We start from the raw sequence: 22,689 nt of genomic DNA on the forward strand, positions 1-22,689 counted from the left end.
GTGTGGAGGCGGAGCAATTGCCAAATATGGGGATGTCGCCTCCTAGGGGGTCGACACCAGAATGGATGCCTTTATTTATGGAATTACGGGATAGTGTCAACACGCTAAAGCAGTCGTTTGACGACATGAGGCGGCCGGACAATCAATTAGTGCCTGTCCAGGCGCCTCAAACACCGTCAGGGGCTGTAAAACGCCCTTTGCCTCAGTCGGTCGACACAGACCCAGACACAGGCACTGATTCCAGTGGTGACGAATCAACCGTATTTTCCAGTAGGGCCACACGTTATATGATTTTGGCAATGAAGGAGGCGTTACATTTAGCTGATACTACAGGTACCACTAAACAGGGTATTATGTGGGGTGTGAAAAAACTACCTATAGTTTTTCCTGAATCAGAAGAATTAAATGACGTGTGTGATGAAGCGTGGGTTGCCCCTGATAAAAAGCTGATAATTTCAAAGAAATTATTGGCATTATACCCTTTCCCGCCAGAGGTTAGGGAGCGCTGGGAAACACCTCCTAGGGTGGACAAGGCGCTAACACGCTTATCAAAACAAGTGGCGTTACCCTCTCCTGAGACGGCCGCACTTAAAGATCCATCAGATAGGAGGATGGAAAATATCCAAAAAAGTATATACACACATGCAGGTGTTATACTACGACCAGCTATAGCGACTGCCTGGATGTGCAGTGCTGGGGTAGTTTGGTCAGAGTCCCTGATTGAAAATATTGATACCCTGGACAGGGACAATATTTTACTGTCGTTAGAACAAATAAAGGATGCATTTCTTTATATGCGTGATGCACAGAGGGATATCTGCACACTGGCATCACGGGTAAGTGCTATGTCCATTTCGGCCAGAAGAGCTTTATGGACGCGACAGTGGTCAGGCGATGCGGATTCAAAACGGCATATGGAAGTTTTGCCGTATAAAGGGGAGGAGTTATTTGGAGTCGGTCTATCAGATTTGGTGGCCACGGCTACAGCCGGGAAATCCACTTTTCTACCTCAAGTCACTCCCCAACAGAAAAAGGCACCGACTTTTCAACCGCAGCCCTTTCGTTCCTTTAAAAATAAGAGAGCAAAGGGCTATTCATATCTGCCACGAGGCAGAGGTCGAGGGAAGAAACAGCAACAGGCAGCTCCTTCCCAGGAACAGAAGCCCTCCCCGGCTTCTACAAAAGCCTCAGCATGACGCTGGGGCTTCTCAAGCGGACTCGGGGACGGTGGGAGGTCGTCTCAAAAATTACAGCGCGCAGTGGGCTCACTCGCAGGTAGATCCCTGGATCCTGCAGATAATATCTCAGGGGTACAGGTTGGAATTAGAGACAGATCCACCTCGCCGTTTCCTGAAGTCTGCTTTACCAACGTCCCCTTCCGAAAGGGAGACGGTTTTGGAAGCCATTCACAAGCTGTACTCTCAGCAGGTGATAGTCAAGGTACCTCTTCTACAACAAGGGAAGGGGTATTATTCCACTCTATTTGTGGTACCGAAGCCGGATGGCTCGGTAAGGCCTATTCTAAATCTGAAGTCCTTGAACCTGTACATAAAGAAGTTCAAGTTCAAGATGGAGTCACTCAGAGCAGTGATAGCGAACCTGGAAGAAGGGGACTTTATGGTATCCTTGGACATCAAGGATGCGTATCTCCACGTTCCAATTTACCCCTCACACCAGGGGTACCTCAGGTTCGTTGTACAAAACTGTCACTATCAGTTTCAGACGCTGCCGTTTGGTTTGTCCACGGCACCTCGGGTCTTTACAAAGGTAATGGCCGAGATGATGATTCTTCTTCGAAGAAAAGGCGTATTAATTATCCCATACTTGGACGATCTCCTAATAAGGGCAAGGTCCAGAGAACAGCTAGAGATGGGATTAGCAATATCTCAAGAGGTGCTAAAGCAGCACGGATGGATTCTGAATATTCCAAAATCCAAATTAATGCCGACAACTCGTCTGCTGTTCCTAGGGATGATTCTGGACACGGTTCAGAAAAAGGTTTTTCTTCCCGAGGAAAAAGCCAAGGAGTTATCCGACCTGGTCAGGAATCTCCTAAAACCAGGAAAGGGGTCTGTACATCAATGCACGCATCTTCAGATGCACCTGCGGATAACCCTGTCTCCAAGGACAAGGGTATCTCTTCTGTGGTGGTTGCAGAGGGCTCATCTATTGGAGGGCCGCAGATTCGGCATACAGGATTGGATCCTGGTGACCACGGACGCCAGCCTGAGAGGCTGGGGAGCAGTCACACAAGGAAGAAACTTCCAGGGAGTGTGGTCGAGCCTGGAAAAGTCTCTTCACATAAACATTCTGGAACTAAGAGCAATCTACAATGCTCTAAGCCAGGCGGAACCTCTGCTTCAAGGAAGACCGGTGTTGATCCAGTCGGACAACATCACGGCAGTCGCCCATGTAAACAGACAGGGCGGCACAAGAAGCAGGAGTGCAATGGCAGAAGCTGCCAGGATCCTTCGCTGGGCGGAGAATCACGTGATAGCACTGTCAGCAGTGTTCATCCCGGGAGTGGACAACTGGGAAGCAGACTTCCTCAGCAGACACGATCTTCACCCGGGAGAGTGGGGACTTCATCCAGAAGTTTTCCACATGCTAATAAACCGTTGGGAAAGACCAATGGTGGACATGATGGCGTCTCGCCTCAACAAAAAACTGGACAGGTATTGCGCCAGGTCAAGAGATCCGCAGGCAATAGCTGTGGACGCGCTGGTAACACCTTGGGTGTACCAGTCGGTGTATGTGTTTCCTCCTCTGCCTCTCATACCAAAGGTATTGAGAATCATACGGCAAAGCGGAGTAAGAACGATACTAGTGGCTCCGGATTGGCCAAGAAGGTCTTGGTACCCGGAACTTCAAGAGATGGTCACGGACGATCCGTGGTCTCTACCTCTAAGACAGGACCTGCTTCAGCAGGGACCGTGTCTATTCCAAGACTTACCGCGGCTGCGTTTGACGGCATGGCGGTTGAACGCCAGATCCTAAAAGGAAAAGGCATTCCAGAAGAAGTCATTCCTACCTTGATTAAGGCAAGAAAGGAAGTCACCGCGAAGCATTATCACCGCATTTGGCGGAAATATGTTGCGTGGTGCGAGGATCGGAGTGCTCCGACGGAGGAATTTCAACTGGGTCGTTTCCTACATTTCCTGCAATCAGGATTGTCTATGGGTCTCAAATTGGGATCTATTAAGGTTCAAATTTCGGCCCTGTCAATATTCTTCCAAAAAGAATTGGCCTCAGTTCCTGAGGTCCAGACTTTTGTCAAAGGAGTACTGCATATACAGCCTCCTGTGGTGCCTCCGGTGGCACCGTGGGATCTAAATGTAGTTTTAGATTTCCTCAAATCCCATTGGTTTGAACCACTAAAAAATGTGGATTTGAAATATCTCACATGGAAAGTGACTATGTTACTGGCCCTGGCGTCCGCCAGGAGAGTATCTGAACTGGCGGCTTTATCTTATAAAAGCCCTTATTTAATTTTCCATTCGGATAGGGCAGAGCTGCGGACGCGTCCGCATTTTCTCCCTAAGGTGGTATCAGCGTTTCACCTGAACCAGCCTATTGTAGTGCCTGCGGCTACAAGCGACTTGGAGGACTCCAAGTTGTTGGACGTTGCCAGAGCTTTAAAAATATACATTTCAAGGACGGCTGGAGTCAGAAAATCTGACTCGCTGTTTATACTGTATGCACCCAACAAGTTGGGTGCGCCTGCTTCTAAGCAGTCGATTGCTCGTTGGATTTGTAACACAATTCAACTTGCACATTCTGTGGCCATTCCACAAGGAAGGTGGGCTCATCTTGGGCGGCTGCCCGAAGGGGTCTCGGCATTACAACTCTGCCGAGCAGCTACGTGGTCAGGGGAGAACACGTTTGTAAAATTCTACAAATTTGATACCCTGGCAAAGGAGGACCTGGAGTTCTCTCATTCGGTGCTGCAGAGTCATCCGCACTCTCCCGCCCGTTTGGGAGCTTTGGTATAATCCCCATGGTCCTTTCAGGAACCCCAGCATCCACTAGGACGTCAGAGAAAATAAGAATTTACTTACCGATAATTCTATTTCTCGGAGTCCGTAGTGGATGCTGGGCGCCCATCCCAAGTGCGGATTATCTGCAATACTTGTACATAGTTATTATTAACTAATTCGGGTTATTGTTTAGGGAGCCATCTTTCAGAGGCTCTTCTGTTATCATACTGTTAACTGGGTTTAGATCACAAGTTGTACGGTGTGATTGGTGTGGCTGGTATGAGTCTTACCCGGGATTCAAAATCCTCCCTTATTGTGTACGCTCGTCCGGGCACAGTACCTAACTGGAGTCTGGAGGAGGGTCATAGGGGGAGGAGCCAGTGCACACCACCTGATCTGGAAAAGCTTTACTTTTTGTGCCCTGTCTCCTGCGGAGCCGCTATTCCCCATGGTCCTTTCAGGAACCCCAGCATCCACTACGGACTCCGAGAAATAGAATTATCGGTAAGTAAATTCTTATTTTTTCTGTGCATGGGAAATACTGGCTGCTTTTGCATGTAGCCCACACATGTTAGGTTTATTCTTACACTGCAATTTAGCTAGGCTGGGACGCATCAGCAGACTGTGCTGACTTGTATATTGTGTGTGACTGAGTATGTATACGTAGCGGAACAGAACTTGTATTGGGGGGAAAAGCTGTGGCTGCTGCGTTGTGTCTAGGATCTGCAGAATATGAGATGTTGCTGCAGAAGCTGGTTACTATGCAAGTAGGGGATGTAGTCAAAAGGTCTGCATTAACAGTTGACACTGCAGTGTTGATGGTTATGATGTCGACAGGCAACATGTCGACCATTATAACTGTTTACATATCATATGAAGAAATGCAAGTATCACATGGAATTATATTGTGCTGACCAATGGAGTGCGCAGAAGCCGACATGGACCCACCTCCGCCAGGTAACAGACTACCTCCTCTGCCCCTTGCTCTGTCTGCCCTGGACAGGAGGGTGGGGGGAGAGTAGACCATAGTGTGGTGGATGGGGGAGTCCGGAGCTGCACCCCCATGTCGGCGCTGACACAATACTCTCCTGAAAATGTTCCCCAGCCCCAGCTTGCATAAGTACACCTAAACCCTCATAATGCTTCCTTTGAACATTTACCAGAAACAAGGCACTGGTGATAAATGCAATAGTCTGTAAGACTGAGGCATCGTTGAGGAGAGTCTGTCCATATTTATTTATTTAAAGTGGCAATAATTTTAAATGGCAAAACCAGTCTGCAGAGTGGTTAGGAGACAGGGTGGTGGTGGGGGCAGCTACATTACATGCAGTGGGTGGCAGGATATAGGCTGCCCTTATCAGGACAATGGTTCAGTATATTTGCACCCACGCATGCCTATTTCGGTAGGAAAGTGCCGCAATTATGCTTTTTTCGGTTTTCCAACGTGTTTTGGGTTTTTTTTTCGTCCATGTTGCTTCTCGGCCTTCCCTGCTCCTTTATGAGTCTGAATCGCCCTTAAGGTGTGTACACATGGTGAGATTCAGGCTAAACCTGATTCTCACTGTGCGATAGGGACTAGGTCAGTGTCTCAGGCATAGATGACTCTGCTTGCGATACTGACTATGGCCCTCATTCCGAGTTGTTCGCTCGCAAGGCGAATTTAGCAGAGTTACACACGCTAAGCCGCCGCCTACTGGGAGTGAATCTAAACTTCTTAAATGTGCGACCGATGTATGCGCATTATTGCGATCACAAACGAGTTAGCAGTTTTGGAGTAGCTTCAGACTTACTCTGCCTGTGCGATCAGTTCAGTGCTTTTCGGTCCCGGCTGACGTCATAAACACACCCAGCGTTCGCCCAAGCACTCCCACCGTTTCTCCGGACACGCCTGCGTTTTTTCCGGAAACGGTAGCGTTTCCAGCCACACGCCCCTAAAACGCCGTACATCCGCCCAGTAACACCCATTTCCTGTCAATCACAATGCGATCGCCGAAGCGATGAAAAAGCCGTGAGTAAAAATACTTTCTTCTTAGTAAAGTTACTTGGCGCATGCGCAGTGCGAACATTACGCATGCGCACTAAGAGAATTCTCACTGCGATGCGATGAAAATCTCCGAGCGAACAACTCGGAATGAGGGCCAATGTACGAATTTAGCTAAGTGTCAATTTTGTGTCTTTTCTATGAGAGTCAAAATTGATATGACTTGCCTGCACTGTCTATCTAGGCTTGTGAGACCGACCTCGCAGGACCGTGCATCGGGATCGCAAGGTGACTTTCACCATGCGATCTGCACTAACTTTTCCTTACGACTTTGATAGTGTTCACTCTAGCCTTCTTTCACGGGGCGCTGCGCCCTACCCCTTTTCTGAGTGGCAGAATGCACCCTGCCCGTTTGTGCCCACCCCGCTGATTACTAAAGGACTGCCTACTCACCGGCGCGCTGTCACTGCCCCCTGCTCCTCCCCGCCGCTCTGTCCCACCGCCTTGTCACTGCTCCTCCCCGCCGCTCTGTCCCACCGCCTTGTCACTGCCCCCTGCTCCTCCCCGCCGCTCTGTCCCACCGCGCTGTCACTGCCCCCTGCTCCTCCCCGCCGCTCTGTCCCACCGCGCAGTCACGCCTCTCCGCCGAGCTGTCACTCCCCCCTGCAGCTGCCTTAGGCTTGTTGCGCTAATGCGCTGGCTGAAGGGGATCTGGTAAAATAAGGAGGGCTGGGTTTGCTTCTCCCGCCGAGGCAAACCCAGCCCTCCCTCCTCTGTGTACATGGATCAGTGTGGTGGCCATTTTCAACCAGCTCCGCAGTGTGTGAGGGGGGAACCAGCCCCCAGTAAGTAAAATTGCCACAAAAAAAGCAGAGATCAAAAATGTGCCCTACCTGGTGCAGTGTGCCTCAGTGCTCTCTACCTGGTGCAGTGTGCCTCAGTGCTCTCTACCTGGTGCAGTGTGCCTCAGTGCTCTCTACCTGGTGCAGTGTCTCAGTGCTCTCTACCTGGTGCAGTGTGTCTCAGTGCTCTCTACCTGGTGCAGTGTGTCTCAGTGCTCTCTACCTGGTGTAGTGTGTCTCAGTGCTCTCTATCTGGTGCAGTGTGTCTCAGTGCTCTCTACCTGGTGCAGTGTGTCTCAGGTGCTCTCTACCTGGTGCAGTGTGTCTCAGGTGCTCTCTACCTGGTGCAGTGTGTCTCAGGTGCTCTCTACCTGGTGCAGTGTGTCTCAGGTGCTCTCTACCTGGTGCAGTGTGTCTCAGGTGCTCTCTACCTGGTGCAGTGTGTCTCAGGTGCTCTCTACCTGGTGCAGTGTGTCTCAGGTGCTCTCTACCTGGTGCAGTGTGTCTCATGTGCTCTCTACCTGGTGCAGTGTGTCTCAGGTGCTCTCTACCTGGTGCAGTGTGTCTCAGGTGCTCTCTACCTGGTGCAGTGTGTCTCAGGTGCTCTCTACCTGGTGCAGTGTGTCTCAGGTGCTCTCTACCTGGTGCAGTGTGTCTCAGGTGCTCTCTACCTGGTGCAGTGTGTCTCAGGTGCTCTCTACCTGGTGCAGTGTGTCTCAGGTGCTCTCTACCTGGTGCAGTGTGTCTCAGGTGCTCTCTACCTGGTGCAGTGTGTCTCAGGTGCTCTCTACCTGGTGCAGTGTGTCTCAGGTGCTCTCTACCTGGTGCAGTGTGTCTCAGGTGCTCTCTACCTGGTGCAGTGTGTCTCAGGTGCTCTCTACCTGGTGCAGTGTGTCTCAGGTGCTCTCTACCTGGTGCAGTGTGTCTCAGGTGCTCTCTACCTGGTGCAGTGTGTCTCAGGTGCTCTCTACCTGGTGCAGTGTGTCTCAGGTGCTCTCTACCTGGTGCAGTGTGTCTCAGGTGCTCTCTACCTGGTGCAGTGTGTCTCAGGTGCTCTCTACCTGGTGCAGTGTGTCTCAGGTGCTCTCTACCTGGTGCAGTGTGTCTCAGGTGCTCTCTACCTGGTGCAGTGTGTCTCAGGTGCTCTCTACCTGGTGCAGTGTGTCTCAGGTGCTCTCTACCTGGTGCAGTGTGTCTCAGGTGCTCTCTACCTGGTGCAGTGTGTATTAGCTGCACTACTGTGTGGTGTAATGTGAAATTGCCACTATTATGTGGCCATGCCCCTTCCCCACGAAAAACAACGCCTCTAAATTTTTGCTGCGTGCATTCGGCGCACACTAGCCATTCTGTAGCATGTGGGAATGGAGGACCAAGCATTATAGTGTGTACCTAATTTTGCCCTTCTAACTGAAAAATGTGCCTTCCCGAATGAAAAATGTGCCCTTACCCGTGATCAGCACCCTGCCCTAAAAAAATCTTAGAGTGAACACTATATAGTGAAAATCGTAAGAAAAAAATCTCACTGCTTGTACACTCCGTACGTCACTGTAAGCTGCTTATACAGCCCCGTCACATGCGCATTTTCCTAAAACAAAAAAAGAAATCCAATCCATATGCATTCGGAATTGCGTTTTAACCCAGAACAAGCCCTGTATCGCCAAGATCCAGAGAGTGATTCAATACAGGTATTACAATCTTGCTGCCTTATGTACTGTACTTGGCGTTTAATGCTCTAGCCTTTTGGTTGTTTTATGGTGTTCCGTGTTCTCATCTACCCTAAGGGGTGTACAATGGGGTATAGATTGTGGCAGCAAGAGCTCTGTTTAATGCAGAGTCAATTACTGTAATTACTTAATAGGCTGTGTTTTTAATTTTGGTCTTATTAAATAAAAGTGGTATAACCGGTCTCCCTTGGAACCGCAGTCTCTGTTAGTGTTTCTCTAGCCTGGAGAATAAAATAGCACACTGCCTCAGTATGTAATAATACAAACTGCAACCCAGTGCCCTGACATGAGACCTATGTCTGCAGTAACTGACGGCTCGAGCAATGGGGGCGCAGATGACATTGTCTAGCATCAGGCACCCACCTCTGACCTCTTGTTATACGAGTCTGTACCTTTATTATTATTATTATTATTATTATTATTATTATTATTATTATCCTTTATTTATATGGCGCCACAAGGGTTCCGCAGCGCCCAATTACAGAGTACATAAACAAATAATCAAACAGGAAAACAGCAACTTACAGTTGACGACAATATAGGACAAGTACAGGGTAAATAAACAAAGCTACATCAGCAGATGACACTGGAATAAGTATCAGGTGGCAGAAGACTGCTGGAATTGGTGCAGCTGAAGATTATTAAAGTAAGAAAAGGGTAAGCACATGAGGGGAAGAGGTCCCTGCTCGTGAGAGCTTACATTCTAAAGGGGAGGGGTAGACAGACAGGGGTGAGACAGATGGGTACATAGAGAGCGTGGAACAGAGGTTTAGGATGAGATTTGGCTGGGTTTGGTGAAGAAGTGGGTCTTGAGAGCCCATTTGAAGTTTTGTAGAGAGGTGGAGAGTCTGAGGGGGAGAGGTAGGGAATTCCAGAGAAGTGGTGCAGCGCGTGAAAAATCTTGGAGGTAGGAGTGGGAGGAAGTAATCCGTAGGCAGGAGAGTCGGCGAGCATTAGCAGAGCGAAGAGGACGGGTGGGAGTGTAAAGCGAGATAAGATCAGAGATGTAGATGGGAGAGGAGTGGGTGAGGGCTTTGTAAGCAAGTGTGAGAAGCTTGAAATGGATTCTGAAAGTGAAGGTCTAGTAAGAGAGGAGAGGTGGACGTAGTGCGTTTGGAGAGGAAAATGAGCCGGGCAGCAGCATTGAGGATAGATTGGAGTGGAGAGAGGTATTTGTCAGGAATGCCAGTCAGGAGGAGATTACAGTAGTCCAGTCTGGAGATGACCAGTGAGTGGATAAGAGTCTTAGTAGCATCCTGGGTCAGAAAGGGTCTGATCCTGGAAATATTTTTTAGATGAAAACGGCAGGTTTGTGAGAGGTGCTGAATGTGTGGTTTGAAGGAGAGGGAGAAGTCAAGGATTACTCCAAGACAGCGCACTTGGGGGGTAGAGGAGATAGTAGTGCCATCAATAGATAATGAGATTGTAGGAGGTGAGGTTATGCGGGAGGGAGGGAAGATGATCAGCTCGGTCTTAGACATGTTAAGTTTAAGAAAGCGCTGGGACATCCAGGAAGAGGTAGCAGAGAGACAGTTGGAGATACGAGTGAGGAGAGTAGGGGAGAGGTCTGGAGAGGAAAGATAGATTTGAGTGTCATCAGCATAGATATGATATTGGAAGCCAAAAGAACTAATGAGCTTACCTAGTGAGGACGTATAGAGAGAGAAGAGAAGAGGACCAAGGACAGAACCTTGGGGTACCCCTACAGTTAGTGGAAGTGAGGGGGAGGTGGAGTCATGAGAGGAGACAGAGAATGAACGGTCAGAAAGGTAGGACGACAACCAAGAGAGGGCAGTGTCACGCAGACCAATGGAGTGAAGGATTTGCAGTAGGAGAGGATGGTCCACAGTGTCAAAAGCAGCAGAGAGATCAAGTAGAATAAGTAGAGAGTAGTGTCCCTTAGATTTAGCAGCATGGAGGTCATTGCATACTTTTGTAAGGGCAGTTTCAGTGGAGTGGAGAGGACGGAAGCCAGATTGGAATGGGTCAAGCAGTGAGTGTGAGGAAAGAAAGGAAGTAAGGCGGTTGTAGACAATACGCTCAAGGAGTTTGGAGGCAAAAGGGAGGAGAGAGATGGGTCGGTAGTTGGAGAGAGTGTTTGGATCAAGGGTAGGTTTTTTAAGAATAGGAGAGATGAGTGCGTGCTTGAAGGCAGAGGGGACAGTGCCTGATGATGGGGAGAGATTGAGAAGGTGGGAAAGATGGGAACATGCAGAAGAAGAGAGGTAGCGGAGGAGGCGGGAGGGGATAGGGTCAAGTGGGGAGGTGGTGAGGGGACAGGAACGAATGAGGGCCATGACTTCCTCTCCAGATGCATGGGAGAAAGATGACAGAGTTGGTGCGAGGGATGGGGAGGGTTGGTAAGGGATGGGAGAAGGCTGGTTACTGATGGTCTGGTGTGATGTGATGTCCTGACGTATGGAGTCAATTTTGGATGTGAAGTAAGTGGCAAAGTCAAGAGCAGAGAGTGAGGAAGGGAGACGAGGTGGAGGTGGGCAGAGGAGTGAGTTGAGAGTGGCAAAGAGGCGCCGGGGGTTGGAAGACTGGGAGGAGATGAGGTTCTTGAAGTATGACTGTTTAGCAAGAGAAAGGGCAGCACTGAAGGATGAAAGCATAAGTTTGAAATGGAGGAAGCCTGCCTTAGAGCGTGATTTCCTCCAGTGTCGCTCAGCAGTACGTGAGCATTACCTGTCACATGGGCGTCTATTCCATCAACGTATATAGAATAGATTGCATGCATCTGTGTTCTACAGCAGTGGTCTTCAGTTATCTTCCCCCTGGTTACCCCATGGCAGCCTGTTTCTCTTATTCATACCCCCAACTTTGAAAAGAAGAATATTTGTAACGTGTACATTCTTGCTTATAAGATTAAGGGGTATATTCAATTGAAGTCGAAATCTGCCGTCTGTCGAAAAGACGGCAGTTTTCGACTTTTTTTTAGGTTGGAAGGGTTTCCGACCTATTCAATCTAACCCCACTTGTCGATAAGCACGTGGATCGGCGGAATAGCTGCCGATCCACGTGCCTATGTCGAAAACGGGGCCAAAACTGACAGGTTTTGGCCCCCTTTTCGACCATCTCAATTCGACTTTAAAAAAAGTCGAAGTGAGACGGGGAGAGCCGCGCCGGGGACGGGGAGAGCAGCGCCGGAGGATGTCACAGCCGCCGCTCACAGCAGCGTCCACTCAGCTCCAGCAAGCGAGACCGTGTGGACTCTGCCGTGAGCGGCGGCTGTGATGCAGGGGGGGGGGGGATGCAGAGAGACTTGGGGGGGATGCAGAGAGACTTGGGGGGGATGCAGAGAGACTTGGGAGGGAGAGCAGCACTACAGCATCAGCTATATAGCCGCTGCTGTAGCGCTGCTCTCCCCTGTCTGCCCGCGGCTCTCCCCCGTCTAGCTCCCGCATCTCAATTCGACTTTTTTAAAAGTCGAATTGAGATGTCATTGAATAGCCCAGGTCGGATCCATTCCGACAAATTAATGTCGGAATGGATCCGACTTCAATTGAATATACCCCTAAATGATTAGGAGCTACTGTATACAAAAGCAATAAATGTGCTTTAAACAAAAAAAACACAGATAAATTAAGTAGACCTATTTTTTTCACACATGAGAATTTTTGTGAAAAGTTTAAATGACCATAAACCCAGAGTCTACATACGCTTTATTTTACAGGAATAGACTTTTTGGCCTTGCTTTCAGGGTCCCCAGGACACTGCTTTCCTTATCAGTCTGATTATCACCCGGATGCCCCGTCCCAGCTGCCATTATAGACACATTTTTATTTTTGTCGTTTTAAAGGTGAAACAGCTCCGTCTGGAGCGCGAGAGAGAGAAGGCCATGAGAGAGCAGGAGCTGGAGATGCTGCAGCGAGAGAAGGAGGCGGAGCACTTTAAGACGTGGGAGGAGCAAGAAGATAACTTTCACCTTCATCAGGCAAAACTTAGGTGTGTCAGTGGGAAATAGAACAGGATTTCCTGTAGTGCGCTATCTGCCTACAATCCAATCCCTCTGATTGCTTACAAATGTTGTACTTAGTGTCGGCGGTTTTCCTGATCTTGATGGAAAAATATCTGTGTGGGTTTTATTTCTTTTTTTATTTTTAATATGGCTTCCGTTTGAAACATTTATTAAACATTAAAGTTTTGTTTTTGTTTTTTTGTTTTGTTTTTTTAACTGCTTTATAAGATGTACAAAGTCGCCTTTGCCATTTTAATGGTGCTTCCTATTTTTGTACCCCCCTTGTTCTGCCCTGTAAGACTGATCTCTTTCTAAGGCTACAGCTTGGTGGCATGACCACACCACCGCCGTTTTATTGTACCGCATACTGGTGGCGGGGGGTACATTATACTTATGTGTGCTATTATAACTGTTTGTCTCTAGTATGTGGTTTATAAGTAGACGGCGCACCTCCTGTCTACCTTATGGCTGTGGGTAATTAGTGACTAATGGGCCCTGCTCATGCAGGCCTTATAGCAAAGGCAACGGGGTCAAGTCAATTATAGTGTACATTCTAGCACCCTGCACCTGTCGCAACCCATGCAGTTCCACATTCCTGCCTGGGGTGTCGCGCTCTGCTCTGGTATTTCTAGCACACTGTGGTCTGTATCGCAGTGCTGAGATACAGACAAGAGTGTGCTAGAAGCACCAGGGCAGAGAGCAACACCCCAGGCAGAAAAGAGGAACTGCATTGGTTTTGACAGGTGCAGGGTGCTAGAATGAACACTAAATTAGCTGCAAGAGGGGTGAGTTGCCATTGCATCGGCGCCTCATCTCATCCCCCCGGTATCCCCTTATTTCACCCTTAGTTTATTTATTTATTTTTTTCTTCCAATCCATAGGTCCAAAATCCGCATAAGGGATGGTCGTGCTAAACCCATAGATCTGCTGGCAAAGTACATCAGTGCAGAAGATGACGACTTGGCTGTGGAAATGCACGAACCTTACACCTTTTTAACTGGACTCACGGTGTCTGATCTGGATGATTTGCTGGAAGACATCCAGGTGGGTGGTTCTCACCGGGGAAGGTCTCATTCCTGTACAGCCGCACATAATCTGCAAGCCTTGTGTATCATTCTCAATCCATTTCCTTCCAGATCTACATGGAGCTGGAGCAGGGGAAGAACGTTGATTTCTGGAGGGACATGACAACGATCACGGAGGATGAAATTTCTAAGCTGCGCAAGCTGGAAACCTCTGGGAAGGGTCCAGGTGTGTTATAAGAGATGTCTTATGTGTTTGATGGATTATAGATAACCCACTAAAGGCCGCCATACGCTGCTTACTATTACACTGATAATTGTACAGTGTATGGACGCGACAGAACAGCAATTATCGCTCTGCCAGGCCTGAGATATCTTTCAGCATGCCCGAAACATGCGATAGTTGTTACTATGATCTGACAGCAGGTGTATTCAGCATAGCACACAGAGACCAATTATCTGATGGTGTATGGCAGAGACGGCCAAAGTGTCGGATCAGGTTGAGGGAGAGACGTACCCTACGCCCATTACTGTGAGGACATGCCCCCCTTTTGTTATACCACTCCTTCCTTTTTATGGCGCACACAAAACATGCCACCCAGGTAGGTCACGAGCTTTTTAACGTTCAGAGCAGATCGCAACTCCAGAAGTCTGGCCACCCCTAGTGTATGGAGTGTCGGATATTTGGTCTGACTGATTATGAATTATATATTAAGGTGTATGGCAGAATTTCACCTGAAAGCTTTTGAAACCACCTGTGTATTGCCATTAGGCACTATGGGGGTCATTCCGAGTTGATCGCTCGCTAGCAGTTTTTAGCAGGCGTGCAAACGCTATGCGGCCGCCCACTGGGAGTGTATTTTAGCTTAGCAGATGTGCGAACGAATGGATCGCAGAGCGGCTACAAAGTTTTTTTTTTTTTTGTTTTTTGCAGTTTCAGAGTAGCTCAAAACCTACTCAGCGCTTGCGATCACTTCAGACTGTTCAGTTCCTGTTTTGATGTCACAAACCCGCCCAGCGTTTGCCCAGCCACGCCTGCGTTTTTCCGTACACTCTCTGAAAACGGTCAGTTGACACCCAGAAATGCCCACTTCATGTCAATCACTCTGCGGCCACCAGTGCGACAGAAATGCATCGCTAGACCCTGTGAAAAACTACATCGTTCGTTGTAATAGTACGTCGTGCATCGAGAAGTGACAGTCGCCCAAACAGCAAGCCAGGTTCAAATGCTGGAGGAGGCTTTTTATTATTAGGGAATGCGCTTGGATCAGCACCTGTGTAAAGTTTTCAAATAACTAATGTGGCTGAAATAGCAGATGACCTTTAGATGACATCTTGTACCCCAGTCTATAAATGTAGGTCTGTCTAATGTATTCAAAATCTAAGACTTTGAAAGAGATTGTACGTTGCTAATAGCAACCAGTCAAACATTCACACCTTGGTAAATATACCCCTATGTGTTCAAGGCATTGATTCAAATGTTTCTGAATTGTTGCAGCATAACTGCTTATGTTGTTTTTTTTTTTGCACTAACTTTAGTGTTTATTTTTTATACACTATATGGCCCAGATTTATCAAGCCTTGGAGAGAGATAAAGTACCAACCAACCAGCTTCTAGCCGCCATGTTACAGGCTGTGTTAGAATAATGACAGTTAGGTTGGTACTTTATCACCTAATATCATCTAATTTATCACTGTCTAAGGCTTGATAAACCAGGGCCTATATGTTATATGAATGGTAATCACAAAGGGGTGGTCTTCAGTTTGCCGGCTGTCGGGATCTCGGCACACAGTATACCGGCGCCGGAATCCCGACAGCCGGCATACCGACATCTTTTCTCCCTCTTGGGGGTCCATGACCTCCCTGGAGGGAGAATAAATAACGTGGCACACACAGCGCGCCACCGTGCCCGCAAGGGGCTCATTTGCGCCCGCCCAGCTGTCGGTATGCCGGCGGTCGGGATTCCGGCCACCGGCATACCATACTACACCCTCAAGTGTTTTATGTCATGGAAATCAGACAATGCTGTAATAATTCCAAACTTCATTTCCATCACCAGTTTCTTCTTTAATTTTTTTTCTTTTGAAGCAGATGAGTTAATACAAGAGCCGTCACAGTTGTGTGTTTTTATTACTGTCGTTGTTCATGTTAATTTGGATAAACATTCAGACATCTCCTTCCTTACTCTTTCATGTAAAATGTATTTTGCTCTGCTGTTGTGTGCGGCTTTGTGAGCCCTTTCCTGGTCCAGAGAATAGTAATTACAGACTTCCGTCCTGTCTTCTAGGGGAGAGACGAGAAGGGGTGAATGCCTCTGTCAGCACAGATGTCCAGTCTGTGTTTAAAGGAAAGACCTACAGCCAACTACAGGTCATATCTCAAGGGATTGAGAGCAGGATCAGGGCAGGAGGACCCAACTTGGATATTGGGTACTGGGAGAGCCTCCTCCAGCAGCTGCGTGCTTACATGGCACGAGCCAGGTCAGTGACCGGTTTTATAGCCACAGAATGCATACAGCTTTGTGTGATCCTGTGGTGAGCTGGACGTCACTCCTGTATCTCCCCCTCACTTTGGCAGGCTGAGAGAGAGGCACCAGGATGTTTTACGCCAGAAGCTGTTCAAGCTGAAGCAAGAGCAGGGGGTGGAGAGTGAGCCCCTGTTCCCTATAATGAAGCAGGAGCCGGATTCCCCCAATGACAGGTAGTGTAAGAACGATGTATTCTTCACTCTGTACATTGATTTGTTTTATATGATTAAAAAAAGTCTGCATCAGTAAGTAACGCAGAGCAATGTGTCACAGTTAACCTCTATCGTGTATTTGCCTTGAGCTCCTTCCGTGGGTAGTTTATATTAGAGATGGCCATCATCATGTCTACCATCAGTAATTTACGTCGATGGTGGGGAACCATCGATATGTTACACCACAGGTTCTTAATCTCTGTCCTCAGGACCCCACACGGTTCATGTTTTGCAGGTCACCTGTACGTTTTTAAAATGTGACAGTTGGTGATACACAGAGCAGCTGCCGGGTGACATGGGAAACGTGAACTGTGTGGGGTCCTGAGGACTGAGTTTGAGAACCACCGTGTTAGACCATGGATGGCCTGTGCAGCACTTTTACTGATTGTGAGGTGGTGCATTGCAACCCTTTCTCTTTGCCGTTGATGGTAGAGAAACATTGGATCTCTGCCATCGATGGCAAAAACCCTTAACTATGAGTGGCAAACCATTGATGGTTGCTAAGCATCGATGGTAGATGGAAGGGGAGACTTGTGAAGTGAACTTTGGTTTTCATCTATGACTACAGAATTGTAACAGAGACATTAGAAAATTGTTTTGGTGTACGCTTAGTCCGTAGATGCCAAAAACAGTAACACAATTACAGTTCCCAGAAATATTTCGCGCAGAAAGAAGAAATGTGTCTCTGCCTGTAGCCACCAGGCAAGTGGGAATGTACAGAACTATCACCATGTGGGTGGTACAAAGTTACTTACAGGATCCGGTTCTTTTGATATGCGGTATTCGTTTTGCCCATTTAGTTTCTGCATCTATTTTGTTCCTGTTTGTTGTTCTCAGGCCAGTTAGAGATGAGCCGGCGTCAGGGGAGCCCGGCCCATCGACCTCTGCCACTGAGCCTGGCGAAGGTGGCAGTGCCCCAGACGGAGAGGCAAAGGATGGGGGTGGCGAGTCTGTGCTGATGGAAGAAGACCTCATACAGCAAAGCCTTAATGACTACGACGCCGGCAGATACAGCCCCAAGCTGCTCACCAATCAGGAGCTGCCTTTCGACGCTCACGTCGTTGACTTTGAAGAAGACCAGCAGAGGCTTGTACTGTGCAGACAGCAGCTGCAAGTGACCGGTAAGGCAGGGTTGGACACGATACGGTTATGAACATGCTAATGGAAAGAACTGGGGACTTCTGTGAATATTTGAAATGACAGTGGAGCTAATATATTCAGAGAAAAAGCATTAAATGTTAGGAGGTAAAAGGAAGCCGCATAAGAAGCTCTGATAGATGAGGCTGTTAGAGTATGGCATCTGCAGTGGGTACCAGGGGAGGGCATAATGCAGAGTGGAGGGCAGGTAATGCAGTGTGTTAGGGTGGGATGATTAGTCAGGTCCACCATACTTGTAGTATAATAATGATCAATAAAACATAAGCAGCTTGCAGTCAGGGTGGTGGACCACGAATACGATCTGATTATATTAAGCTCACAATTTTAGGCCAGTTTGATTTGAAACTATTAAATTGACTAATAAACTTCCGAGAATTCTGAAATGGATAAGAAAAAAGCTCCACTCTCTCCACTCCAGTTCTGTCCTCAGTGTTACTATACAGCTCATCTACCTCTCCAAACAAAATCCGTCTGCCTCCCCCTCTCCTCTAACACTGACTCCCCTTCAGTCCCCATTTCAAACCCGTCACATTCACCTGCAAACCCCTCACCCATTCCTCTCCACCCTACATCTCCGACCTCCTCTCCCTCCACACTCCCACCCACTTCACTTTGCCTACTACTGCAGCCCCTCCTCCCACTCTCTTCTCCAAAAGTTTGCCCGTGCACAGGAACTCTCTCCTTCTATCAGGCTCTCCACCTCTCTCCAAGTGGTAGATTTTCTAAAGCTTCTAAAAATTAAGTGGTGGTGTTGTTGCCCATAGCAACCAATTAGACTCGCTATCGTTTGTCTGTTGCATCCTAGAAAATGAGAGAGAGATAATCTGGCTGATAAAGGCAGCATCACCACTTTTAATGTTTACAGTTTTAGTAAATCCTACACTCAAAGCTTAAGTCTGACTCTCAAAACCCATGTAGTCACTAAAGCTTTCCTGCTCTCATCGTAACCCACTGCCCTCTGTCACCCCTGAATGTATGACCCTATGCTCTAGATGGTAAGCTCTCATGACCAGGACCCCCTTCCCTTTTGTGCTTTTTGCTTCCCTGACCTATACTGTCATCTCCTCCCCTCTGCCAACAGTGGGCTTGCCCAGCACTGCTTTTATGGGTATTTTGACTGCATGTTCTTCAGTGTTTTTATGGCATGTATCCCATGTTCTACAATGTTTGTAATGTAAGTCTTTTGCACTATTTTTTCTTTGCACTGTTTTTCTGTTTATGTACTTTGTAAGGTGCTGCAGACCCGTCGTGTTTCCATATAAATAACAATTGTTCCTAATAATAACCTTACAGTCTGACTTTCCTGCAATGCTATAAACATCTTAATTGCTCTCATGCCATGTATACGTTGGCATAGGTTTTTGTAAATGTTACAAATATGCCATTACAGATTATAGAAGTTCAGTGGGCAAATAAATTGGTGGTCTTATCTTTGTGCATGGCGGTAATCTCATTCCCACTTTTTCCTCTCTCTCGGTCCTGCACTACGTTAGTTGGCTTGTTAGTAACTAGGCAGAGTATCTGCAATGTCTCTATACTGTCAGGCTGCATAACCCGTTGGCCCAATGGCGAATATATTTACTATGGGCTGGCCCAATGCCTCTAGTGCGATTTTAATCCGTTCCCTCTTTTTTGTTAACCGTCTCATGATACCTAATAATGGTTTATGCTAACTGTTGGTGTTTGGGCATTTCCAGGAGATGCCAGTGAGAGCCCGGAAGACATCTTTATTCGGAAGGCCAAGGAAGGAATGGATGGGGATGAAGCTCAGTTCAGCGTGGAGATTCCCGTCGCCAGCAAAGCTTACCTGTGGGCAGACAAGTACCGGCCCCGAAAACCTCGCTTCTTCAACCGTGTCCACACCGGCTTTGAGTGGAACAAGTACAACCAGACCCATTACGACTTTGACAATCCTCCTCCAAAAATTGTGCAGGGCTACAAGTTCAACATTTTCTACCCAGACTTAATTAATAAACGGTCCACTCCCGAGTACTTTCTCGAGGCTTGCCAGGACAATAAGGACTTCGCAATCCTGCGATTTCATGCAGGGCCTCCCTACGAAGACATTGCCTTCAAAATCGTGAATCGCGAGTGGGAGTATTCTCATAGACACGGCTTCCGCTGCCAGTTCTCCAATGGGATCTTTCAGTTGTGGTTCCACTTTAAGCGGTATCGCTACAGAAGATGACTGATGATGACATGGACGAGACCAAATGAAATATATATTTTTTGGGCATTTGTAATATTGTTCCCAGGGGGTGAAGAGCCTCAATTTGGAGACTTTGGGTTCCTTGGTTAATATTTAAAAGAAAAACTTTTTTTGCTTTTGTTTCTCCTGTTTACCGACTGTTTTTATCCTTGTTTATTTGTAAAAACAAAAAAAACAAAAACAAAGACTTCTTGATGCATCTTGATAGATGTGGTGGTGTAGAATCACAGTGAATGTACTAAAAAGTGCAAGAGGATACAAATCTAATTTGTCTAATAGTGGAGGAATCGCAATAGATATAGTTGCTATATACAGATGGAGCCACGCTCATCTAGCCTTCTCTGGTGCGCCATGGTGCACCAAGGCTTATTAGCATAATCCTTTTGTCTATTGTTCTCAGTTGCATTACAATACAGAGAGAACAATACAGCAGTGGCTCAGTTAATCCCATTAAAGGGATAGATTGAGCAGGGCTCCATCTGTATGTTTAGTAAACTCGTACTGGCACATTGTATCTATCATTGAATTGTGCTTGGAGAGAAGGACAGACAAACGTATTCTAACTGCCTGAATTACTAAGGGTATGTAATCACTCCAGGTACTCTTATAGTGCAGTCAGATAGCAGGGCTGATTCTGAGCTGGAGCAAGTAACTGCTCCTGGGTAAAACTGTGTTGCACTGCAGGTGGGGCTGATGCAGTGGTGTATCGGTAATGGATGCAAGGTGTGTAGTGCACACGAGCCTCTGGGTCCAGGTGGACCCACACCACACGCCCATGTTCTTAAAAACTTACCTATCTGGAATCTCGCATTGGCAGCAACAGCACGGCAAAATCACTGGGAAAATGGCGAGGTGGACATTTTCCCAGTGTTCTGCATATGCACAGTGGGGTATGGCGACTGCACCATTTTCCCGAAGACCTGTTACTGCTTAGTAGACTCTAGCAAAGAGCTAGAGCAGTGTTTCCCAACCACGGTCCTCAAGGCACACCAACAGTGCAGGTTTTAGTGATATCCAGGCTTTAGCACAGGTGACTTAATTAGTAGCTCAGTTATTTTGATTAAACCATCTGTGCTGAAGCCTGGATATCACTAAAACCTGCACTGTTGGTGTGCCTTGAGGACCGCGGTTGGGAATGCCTCAGCTAGAGTCTAATAGTGTCACTGCTCAGCGCTGCCGGCTAGATAGGAGGGGGCCCGGACGCAAGCTGTACACGGGCCCCCTCTTCTCTTAAAACGCCCCTGGGCTGATGTAGGACTTGCAGAGAGATTTCGATTTGGGATGGGCGTGTCCAAACGAAAAATTGCAATGTAAAAATAAAGCTGCCCAGCATTTGTAGGCTACATGCAAAGAAGGCCAGTATTTCTCTAACGTCCTAGTGGATGCTGGGGACTCCGTCAGGACCATGGGGGGGGATAGCGGCTCCGCAGGAGACAGGGCACAAAAGCAAGCTTTTAGGATCACATGGTGTGTACTGGCTCCTCCCCCTATGACCCTCCTCCAAGCCTCAGTTAGGTTTTTGTGCCCGGCCGAGAAGGGTGCAATCTAGGTGGCTCTCTTAAAGAGTTGCTTAGAAAAAGTTTTTAGGTTCTTTATTTTCAGTGAGTCCTGCTGGCAACAGGCTCACTGCATCGAGGGACTTAGGGGAGAGATTTTCAACTCACCTGCGTGCAGGATGGATTGGATTCTTAGGCTACTGGACATAGCTCCAGAGGGAGTCGGAACACAGGGCTCGCCCTGGGGTTCGTCCCGGAGCCGCGCCGCCGACCCCCCTTGCAGATGCTGAAGATGAAGAGGTCCGGAACCAGGCGGCAGAAGACTCTCAGTCTTCATCAGGTAGCGCACAGCACTGCAGCTGTGCGCCATTGTTGTCAGCACACTTCACACAGCGGTCACGGAGGGTGCAGGGCGCTGGGGGGGGCGCCCTGGGCAGCAATGTATAATACCTGTATGGCGAAAAATACATCACATATAGCCCTTGAGGCTATATGGATGTATTTAACCCCTGCCAGATATCTAAAACTCCGGAGAAGAAGCCCGCCGAAAAGGGGGCGGGGCCTATTCTCCTCAGCACACAGCGCCATTTTCCCTCACAGAAAGGCTGGTGGGAAGGCTCCCATGATCTCCCCTGCACTGCACTACAGAAACAGGGTTAAAACAGAGAGGGGGGGGCACTGATTTGGCGATATGTATATATATATATATATTAAAATGCTATAAAAGGAACACTTATATAAAGGTTGTCCCTGGATAATTATAGCGTTTTGGTGTGTGCTGGCAAACTCTCCCTCTGTCTCCCCAAAGGGCTAGTGGGTCCTGTCCTCTATCAGAGCATTCCCTATGTGTGTGCTGTATGTCGGTACGTGTGTGTCGACATGTATGAGGAAAATATTGGTGAGGAGGCGGAGCAAATTGCCTGTAATGGTGATGTCACTCTCTAGGGAGTCGACACCGGAATGGATGGCTTATTTATGGAAATTACGTGACAATGTCAACACGCTGCAAGCCGGTTGACGACATGAGAGGGCCGGCGAACAAATTAGTATCTGTCCAGGCGTCTCAAACACCGTCAGGGGCTGTAAAATGCCCATTTACCTCAGTCGGTCGACACGGACACTGATTTCAGTGTCGACGGTGAAGAAACAAACGTATTTTCTTTTAGGGCCACACGTTAAGGGCAATGAAGGAGGTGTTACATATTTCTGATACTCCAAGTACCACAAAAAAGGGTATTATGTGTGAGGTGAAAAAACTACCTGTAGTTTTTCCTGAATCAGATAAATTAAATGAAGTGTGTGATGATGCGTGGGTTTCCCCCGATAGAAAATTATTGGCGGTATACCCTTTCCCGCCAGAAGTTAAGGCGCGGTGGGAAACACCCCTCAGGGTGGATAAGGCGCTCACACGCTTATCAGAACAAGTGGCGGTACCATCTACGGATAGGGCCGTACTTAAGGAGCCAGCTGATAGGAGGCTGAAAAATATCCTAAAAAGTATACACACACATGCTGGTGTTCTACTGCGACCAGCGATCGCCTCAGCCTGGATGTGCAGAGCTGAGGTGGCTTGGTCGGA

General features: G+C 47.9%; 1 protein-coding gene across 1 annotated transcript in view; it reads left to right on the top strand.

Moving 5' to 3' along the window:
• The window catches only part of CACTIN (cactin, spliceosome C complex subunit), a 35,572-nt gene extending 15,753 nt beyond the window's left edge, over positions 1-19,819 (top strand). The window contains exons 4-10 of the mRNA XM_063959999.1: positions 12,327-12,472; positions 13,367-13,529; positions 13,622-13,736; positions 15,796-15,988; positions 16,086-16,208; positions 17,085-17,368; positions 19,103-19,819. Coding sequence (XP_063816069.1) covers positions 12,327-12,472; positions 13,367-13,529; positions 13,622-13,736; positions 15,796-15,988; positions 16,086-16,208; positions 17,085-17,368; positions 19,103-19,593 — 1,515 coding nt within the window. The 3' untranslated portion in view covers positions 19,594-19,819. The remainder of the gene's footprint in view (positions 1-12,326; positions 12,473-13,366; positions 13,530-13,621; positions 13,737-15,795; positions 15,989-16,085; positions 16,209-17,084; positions 17,369-19,102) is intronic.
• The last annotated feature ends 2,870 nt before the right edge of the window (positions 19,820-22,689 follow it).

Source organism: Pseudophryne corroboree, chromosome 1, assembly GCF_028390025.1.
Source record: "Pseudophryne corroboree isolate aPseCor3 chromosome 1, aPseCor3.hap2, whole genome shotgun sequence".
Taxonomy (NCBI): Eukaryota; Metazoa; Chordata; class Amphibia; order Anura; family Myobatrachidae; genus Pseudophryne; species Pseudophryne corroboree.